Source organism: Dendrobates tinctorius, unplaced genomic scaffold (genome assembly GCF_039654945.1).
Source record: "Dendrobates tinctorius isolate UK_male_01 unplaced genomic scaffold, ASM3965494v1 ptg000162l, whole genome shotgun sequence".
NCBI classification, from domain to species: domain Eukaryota; kingdom Metazoa; phylum Chordata; class Amphibia; order Anura; family Dendrobatidae; genus Dendrobates; species Dendrobates tinctorius.
Genome location: NW_027361829.1, coordinates 74,364,448 through 74,372,988, shown reverse-complemented (window position 1 = coordinate 74,372,988; position 8,541 = coordinate 74,364,448). Strand labels below are relative to the sequence as shown.

General features: G+C 65.1%; 1 protein-coding gene across 1 annotated transcript in view; it reads left to right on the top strand.

Annotated features, from left to right (window-relative positions):
- Nucleotides 1–935: 935 nt before the first annotated feature.
- ACAD11 (acyl-CoA dehydrogenase family member 11) overlaps nt 936–8,541 on the top strand; it is a 126,723-nt gene continuing 119,117 nt past the window's right edge. The window contains exon 1 of the mRNA XM_073550110.1: nt 936–1,153. Within this exon, the coding sequence (XP_073406211.1) occupies nt 1,020–1,153 (134 nt within the window). The 5' untranslated portion in view covers nt 936–1,019. The remainder of the gene's footprint in view (nt 1,154–8,541) is intronic.

Below are 8,541 nucleotides of genomic sequence, written 5' to 3'. Positions count from 1 at the left end.
TAATGGTGGTCTCTGGTAACAGGCAGAGCAGCAGTGTCACCCTGCCGTCTGGCAGTAGCACATGTCGGGGTTGGAGTCCGCCAGCTCCGCGCTCATCTGCACGATCTTAGCTCCATGTCTCCTCCGGACCCTGCTCAGCTCCTCTTTTAGTTCCCGCACCCTGGCCTGTAGCTTATGTACGATTGAGTGCGTTTGATTATGCGCGACATCAGCGATTTTCGTGAATAACTTCTGAACTACACATAGAGTTGATCTTTTTTTTGGCAAACATTATTCAGGACGTTGAGCTGGTCATGTTGAGTACTAGTGGTCCAGGGTACCTCTTTTCAAATTAATCTTATGTACGATTGAGTGCATTTGATAATGCGCGACATTAGCGATTTACGTGAATAACCCAGGACAAGTAGTAAACATAAAAATCTCAAAGTCCTGAACAAAATTTTACCCAAACAATATCCACTCTATGTATAATTCACCATACATGAAAATCTGATAGCTAACTGCAGACTAACGTGAGTCCGGTCCGGTCCGTAGCCATGGCCGCAGCACTATACGGCAGCCGCACTGGGCAAGCGACGCAGGAAGCGGAGAGCCTGTCCGGCACTGCAGCATAAACTACACCTCCCAGCTTGCCTGCAATCTATCAGTCAGTCACGGCATGCTGGGAGATGTAGTTCAGCAGGTGGGACAGCACCAGGAGTTTGCCAGAGTCTAGCGAGTGCGTTGCTATGAGTGGTTTCTTCATGACTCATGAGTCTGACTCCTGGGCCTTATAGTTCTTCAGCTGGAGCCTGAACACTTTGAGGACCAACAGAGAACTTGCCAGTTTCCAATATGGCCGCGGCGACACTTTACTTCCTGTTAATGAAATAATACGTTCACTACGTCATGAGTATTTTTTTTTCCTCATTAACTTTATTTACATTGAAAATCGAAACAAATGTTATAATGTGTCAAAGGTAGAGAAGTCCAAGGTGCAGGTCCGGGCTTTGCACAGACGGTCATTACTGTGTGTAGACATGGCAGCGCCAGAAGCGGACACCAGCGAAGTCCGTGATCAGCACAAGTTTGACGAGCAGAAACTAAATGACTACTTATCCAGCAGCCTGCCGGGATTCAGCGCCAGCGACGGGCTGACAGTCAGGCAGTACAGGTGAGAGCGAGGGGCTGACAGGCACTACAGGTGAGGGGCTGACAGGCAGGCACTACAGGTGAGAGTGAGGGGCTGTCAGTCGGGGCAGTACAGGTGAGAGCGAGGGGCTGACAGGCACTACAGGTGAGGGGCTGACAGGCAGGCACTACAGGTGAGAGTGAGGGGCTGTCAGTCGGGGCAGTACAGGTGAGAGCGAGGGGCTGACAGGCACTACAGGTGAGGGGCTGACAGGCAGGCACTACAGGTGAGAGTGAGGGGCTGTCAGTCGGGGCAGTACAGGTGAGAGCGAGGGGCTGACAGTCAGGCACTACAGGTGAGGGGCTGACAGGCAGGCACTACAGGTGAGAGTGAGGGGCTGTCAGTCGGGGCAGTACAGGTGAGAGCGAGGGGCTGACAGTCAGGCACTACAGGTGAGGGCGAGGGGCTGACAGGCAGGCACTACAGGTGAGAGCGAGGGGCTGACAGTCGGGGCAGTACAGGTGAGAGCGAGGGGCTGACAGTCAGGCACTACAGGTGAGGGGCTGACAGGCAGGCACTACAGGTGAGAGTGAGGGGCTGTCAGTCGGGGCAGTACAGGTGAGAGCGAGGGGCTGACAGTCAGGCACTACAGGTGAGGGCGAGGGGCTGACAGGCAGGCACTACAGGTGAGAGCGAGGGGCTGACAGTCGGGGCAGTACAGGTGAGAGAGAGGGGCTGACAGTCGGGGAAGTACAGGTGAGAGAGAGGGGCTGACAGTCGGGGCAGCACAGGTGAGAGCGAGGGGCTGACAGTCAGGCACTACAGGTGAGAGCGAGGGGCTGACAGTCGGGGCAGTACAGGTGAGAGCGAGGGGCTGACAGTCGGGGCAGTACAGGTGAGAGAGAGGGGCTGACAGTCGGGGCAGTACAGGTGAGAGAGAGGGGCTGACAGTCGGGGCAGTACAGGTGAGAGAGAGGGGCTGACAGTCGGGGCAGTACAGGTGAGAGAGAGGGGCTGACAGTCGGGGCAGTACAGGTGAGAGCGAGGGGCTGACAGTCGGGGAAGTACAGGTGAGAGCGAGGGGCTGACAGTCGGGGAAGTACAGGTGAGAGAGAGGGGCTGACAGTCGGGGCAGTACAGGTGAGAGCGAGGGGCTGACAGTCGGGGCAGTACAGGTGAGAGAGAGGGGCTGACAGTCGGGGCGGTACAGGTGAGAGCGAGGGGCTGACAGTCGGGGCGGTACAGGTGAGAGCGAGGGGCTGACAGTCGGGGCGGTACAGGTGAGAGCGAGGGGCTGACAGTCGGGGCGGTACAGGTGAGAGCGAGGGGCTGACAGTCGGGGCGGTACAGGTGAGAGCGAGGGGCTGACAGTCGGGGCGGTACAGGTGAGAGCGAGGGGCTGACAGTCGGGGCGGTACAGGTGAGAGCGAGGGGCTGACAGTCGGGGCGGTACAGGTGAGAGCGAGGGGCTGACAGTCGGGGCGGTACAGGTGAGAGCGAGGGGCTGACAGTCGGGGCGGTACAGGTGAGAGCGAGGGGCTGACAGTCGGGGCGGTACAGGTGAGAGCGAGGGGCTGACAGTCGGGGCGGTACAGGTGAGAGCGAGGGGCTGACAGTCGGGGCGGTACAGGTGAGAGCGAGGGGCTGACAGTCGGGGCGGTACAGGTGAGAGCGAGGGGCTGACAGTCGGGGCGGTACAGGTGAGAGCGAGGGGCTGACAGTCGGGGCGGTACAGGTGAGAGCGAGGGGCTGACAGTCGGGGCGGTACAGGTGAGAGCGAGGGGCTGACAGTCGGGGCGGTACAGGTGAGAGCGAGGGGCTGACAGTCGGGGCGGTACAGGTGAGAGCGAGGGGCTGACAGTCGGGGCGGTACAGGTGAGAGCGAGGGGCTGACAGTCGGGGCGGTACAGGTGAGAGCGAGGGGCTGACAGTCGGGGCGGTACAGGTGAGAGCGAGGGGCTGACAGTCGGGGCGGTACAGGTGAGAGCGAGGGGCTGACAGTCGGGGCGGTACAGGTGAGAGCGAGGGGCTGACAGTCGGGGCGGTACAGGTGAGAGCGAGGGGCTGACAGTCGGGGCGGTACAGGTGAGAGCGAGGGGCTGACAGTCGGGGCGGTACAGGTGAGAGCGAGGGGCTGACAGTCGGGGCGGTACAGGTGAGAGCGAGGGGCTGACAGTCGGGGCGGTACAGGTGAGAGCGAGGGGCTGACAGTCGGGGCGGTACAGGTGAGAGCGAGGGGCTGACAGTCGGGGCGGTACAGGTGAGAGCGAGGGGCTGACAGTCGGGGCGGTACAGGTGAGAGCGAGGGGCTGACAGTCGGGGCGGTACAGGTGAGAGCGAGGGGCTGACAGTCGGGGCGGTACAGGTGAGAGCGAGGGGCTGACAGTCGGGGCGGTACAGGTGAGAGCGAGGGGCTGACAGTCGGGGCGGTACAGGTGAGAGCGAGGGGCTGACAGTCGGGGCGGTACAGGTGAGAGCGAGGGGCTGACAGTCGGGGCGGTACAGGTGAGAGCGAGGGGCTGACAGTCGGGGCGGTACAGGTGAGAGCGAGGGGCTGACAGTCGGGGCGGTACAGGTGAGAGCGAGGGGCTGACAGTCGGGGCGGTACAGGTGAGAGCGAGGGGCTGACAGTCGGGGCGGTACAGGTGAGAGCGAGGGGCTGACAGTCGGGGCGGTACAGGTGAGAGCGAGGGGCTGACAGTCGGGGCGGTACAGGTGAGAGCGAGGGGCTGACAGTCGGGGCGGTACAGGTGAGAGCGAGGGGCTGACAGTCGGGGCGGTACAGGTGAGAGCGAGGGGCTGACAGTCGGGGCGGTACAGGTGAGAGCGAGGGGCTGACAGTCGGGGCGGTACAGGTGAGAGCGAGGGGCTGACAGTCGGGGCGGTACAGGTGAGAGCGAGGGGCTGACAGTCGGGGCGGTACAGGTGAGAGCGAGGGGCTGACAGTCGGGGCGGTACAGGTGAGAGCGAGGGGCTGACAGTCGGGGCGGTACAGGTGAGAGCGAGGGGCTGACAGTCGGGGCGGTACAGGTGAGAGCGAGGGGCTGACAGTCGGGGCGGTACAGGTGAGAGCGAGGGGCTGACAGTCGGGGCGGTACAGGTGAGAGCGAGGGGCTGACAGTCGGGGCGGTACAGGTGAGAGCGAGGGGCTGACAGTCGGGGCGGTACAGGTGAGAGCGAGGGGCTGACTGTCGGGGCGGTACAGGTGAGAGCGAGGGGCTGACTGTCGGGGCGGTACAGGTGAGAGCGAGGGGCTGACTGTCGGGGCGGTACAGGTGAGAGCGAGGGGCTGACTGTCGGGGCGGTACAGGTGAGAGCGAGGGGCTGACTGTCGGGGCGGTACAGGTGAGAGCGAGGGGCTGACTGTCGGGGCGGTACAGGTGAGAGCGAGGGGCTGACTGTCGGGGCGGTACAGGTGAGAGCGAGGGGCTGACTGTCGGGGCGGTACAGGTGAGAGCGAGGGGCTGACTGTCGGGGCGGTACAGGTGAGAGCGAGGGGCTGACTGTCGGGGCGGTACAGGTGAGAGCGAGGGGCTGACTGTCGGGGCGGTACAGGTGAGAGCGAGGGGCTGACTGTCGGGGCGGTACAGGTGAGAGCGAGGGGCTGACTGTCGGGGCGGTACAGGTGAGAGCGAGGGGCTGACTGTCGGGGCGGTACAGGTGAGAGCGAGGGGCTGACTGTCGGGGCGGTACAGGTGAGAGCGAGGGGCTGACTGTCGGGGCGGTACAGGTGAGAGCGAGGGGCTGACTGTCGGGGCGGTACAGGTGAGAGCGAGGGGCTGACTGTCGGGGCGGTACAGGTGAGAGCGAGGGGCTGACTGTCGGGGCGGTACAGGTGAGAGCGAGGGGCTGACTGTCGGGGCGGTACAGGTGAGAGCGAGGGGCTGACTGTCGGGGCGGTACAGGTGAGAGCGAGGGGCTGACTGTCGGGGCGGTACAGGTGAGAGCGAGGGGCTGACTGTCGGGGCGGTACAGGTGAGAGCGAGGGGCTGACTGTCGGGGCGGTACAGGTGAGAGCGAGGGGCTGACTGTCGGGGCGGTACAGGTGAGAGCGAGGGGCTGACTGTCGGGGCGGTACAGGTGAGAGCGAGGGGCTGACTGTCGGGGCGGTACAGGTGAGAGCGAGGGGCTGACTGTCGGGGCGGTACAGGTGAGAGCGAGGGGCTGACTGTCGGGGCGGTACAGGTGAGAGCGAGGGGCTGACTGTCGGGGCGGTACAGGTGAGAGCGAGGGGCTGACTGTCGGGGCGGTACAGGTGAGAGCGAGGGGCTGACTGTCGGGGCGGTACAGGTGAGAGCGAGGGGCTGACTGTCGGGGCGGTACAGGTGAGAGCGAGGGGCTGACTGTCGGGGCGGTACAGGTGAGAGCGAGGGGCTGACTGTCGGGGCGGTACAGGTGAGAGCGAGGGGCTGACTGTCGGGGCGGTACAGGTGAGAGCGAGGGGCTGACTGTCGGGGCGGTACAGGTGAGAGCGAGGGGCTGACTGTCGGGGCGGTACAGGTGAGAGCGAGGGGCTGACTGTCGGGGCGGTACAGGTGAGAGCGAGGGGCTGACTGTCGGGGCGGTACAGGTGAGAGCGAGGGGCTGACTGTCGGGGCGGTACAGGTGAGAGCGAGGGGCTGACTGTCGGGGCGGTACAGGTGAGAGCGAGGGGCTGACTGTCGGGGCGGTACAGGTGAGAGCGAGGGGCTGACTGTCGGGGCGGTACAGGTGAGAGCGAGGGGCTGACTGTCGGGGCGGTACAGGTGAGAGCGAGGGGCTGACTGTCGGGGCGGTACAGGTGAGAGCGAGGGGCTGACTGTCGGGGCGGTACAGGTGAGAGCGAGGGGCTGACTGTCGGGGCGGTACAGGTGAGAGCGAGGGGCTGACTGTCGGGGCGGTACAGGTGAGAGCGAGGGGCTGACTGTCGGGGCGGTACAGGTGAGAGCGAGGGGCTGACTGTCGGGGCGGTACAGGTGAGAGCGAGGGGCTGACTGTCGGGGCGGTACAGGTGAGAGCGAGGGGCTGACTGTCGGGGCGGTACAGGTGAGAGCGAGGGGCTGACTGTCGGGGCGGTACAGGTGAGAGCGAGGGGCTGACTGTCGGGGCGGTACAGGTGAGAGCGAGGGGCTGACTGTCGGGGCGGTACAGGTGAGAGCGAGGGGCTGACTGTCGGGGCGGTACAGGTGAGAGCGAGGGGCTGACTGTCGGGGCGGTACAGGTGAGAGCGAGGGGCTGACTGTCGGGGCGGTACAGGTGAGAGCGAGGGGCTGACTGTCGGGGCGGTACAGGTGAGAGCGAGGGGCTGACTGTCGGGGCGGTACAGGTGAGAGCGAGGGGCTGACTGTCGGGGCGGTACAGGTGAGAGCGAGGGGCTGACTGTCGGGGCGGTACAGGTGAGAGCGAGGGGCTGACTGTCGGGGCGGTACAGGTGAGAGCGAGGGGCTGACTGTCGGGGCGGTACAGGTGAGAGCGAGGGGCTGACTGTCGGGGCGGTACAGGTGAGAGCGAGGGGCTGACTGTCGGGGCGGTACAGGTGAGAGCGAGGGGCTGACTGTCGGGGCGGTACAGGTGAGAGCGAGGGGCTGACTGTCGGGGCGGTACAGGTGAGAGCGAGGGGCTGACTGTCGGGGCGGTACAGGTGAGAGCGAGGGGCTGACTGTCGGGGCGGTACAGGTGAGAGCGAGGGGCTGACTGTCGGGGCGGTACAGGTGAGAGCGAGGGGCTGACTGTCGGGGCGGTACAGGTGAGAGCGAGGGGCTGACTGTCGGGGCGGTACAGGTGAGAGCGAGGGGCTGACTGTCGGGGCGGTACAGGTGAGAGCGAGGGGCTGACTGTCGGGGCGGTACAGGTGAGAGCGAGGGGCTGACTGTCGGGGCGGTACAGGTGAGAGCGAGGGGCTGACTGTCGGGGCGGTACAGGTGAGAGCGAGGGGCTGACTGTCGGGGCGGTACAGGTGAGAGCGAGGGGCTGACTGTCGGGGCGGTACAGGTGAGAGCGAGGGGCTGACTGTCGGGGCGGTACAGGTGAGAGCGAGGGGCTGACTGTCGGGGCGGTACAGGTGAGAGCGAGGGGCTGACTGTCGGGGCGGTACAGGTGAGAGCGAGGGGCTGACTGTCGGGGCGGTACAGGTGAGAGCGAGGGGCTGACTGTCGGGGCGGTACAGGTGAGAGCGAGGGGCTGACTGTCGGGGCGGTACAGGTGAGAGCGAGGGGCTGACTGTCGGGGCGGTACAGGTGAGAGCGAGGGGCTGACTGTCGGGGCGGTACAGGTGAGAGCGAGGGGCTGACTGTCGGGGCGGTACAGGTGAGAGCGAGGGGCTGACTGTCGGGGCGGTACAGGTGAGAGCGAGGGGCTGACTGTCGGGGCGGTACAGGTGAGAGCGAGGGGCTGACTGTCGGGGCGGTACAGGTGAGAGCGAGGGGCTGACTGTCGGGGCGGTACAGGTGAGAGCGAGGGGCTGACTGTCGGGGCGGTACAGGTGAGAGCGAGGGGCTGACTGTCGGGGCGGTACAGGTGAGAGCGAGGGGCTGACTGTCGGGGCGGTACAGGTGAGAGCGAGGGGCTGACTGTCGGGGCGGTACAGGTGAGAGCGAGGGGCTGACTGTCGGGGCGGTACAGGTGAGAGCGAGGGGCTGACTGTCGGGGCGGTACAGGTGAGAGCGAGGGGCTGACTGTCGGGGCGGTACAGGTGAGAGCGAGGGGCTGACTGTCGGGGCGGTACAGGTGAGAGCGAGGGGCTGACTGTCGGGGCGGTACAGGTGAGAGCGAGGGGCTGACTGTCGGGGCGGTACAGGTGAGAGCGAGGGGCTGACTGTCGGGGCGGTACAGGTGAGAGCGAGGGGCTGACTGTCGGGGCGGTACAGGTGAGAGCGAGGGGCTGACTGTCGGGGCGGTACAGGTGAGAGCGAAGGGGAGACTGTCGGGGCGGTACAGGTGAGAGCGAGGGGCTGACTGTCGGGGCGGTACAGGTGAGAGCGAGGGGCTGACTGTCGGGGCGGTACAGGTGAGAGCGAGGGGCTGACTGTCGGGGCGGTACAGGTGAGAGCGAGGGGCTGACTGTCGGGGCGGTACAGGTGAGAGCGAGGGGCTGACTGTCGGGGCGGTACAGGTGAGAGCGAGGGGCTGACTGTCGGGGCGGTACAGGTGAGAGCGAGGGGCTGACTGTCGGGGCGGTACAGGTGAGAGCGAGGGGCTGACTGTCGGGGCGGTACAGGTGAGAGCGAAGGGGAGACTGTCGGGGCGGTACAGGTGAGAGCGAGGGGGAGACTGTCGGGGCGGTACAGGTGAGAGCGAGGGGGAGACTGTCGGGGCGGTACAGGTGAGAGCGAGGGGGAGACTGTCGGGGCGGTACAGGTGAGAGCGAGGGGCTGACTGTCGGGGCGGTACAGGTGAGAGCGAGGGGCTGACTGTCGGGGCGGTACAGGTGAGAGCGAGGGGCTGACTGTCGG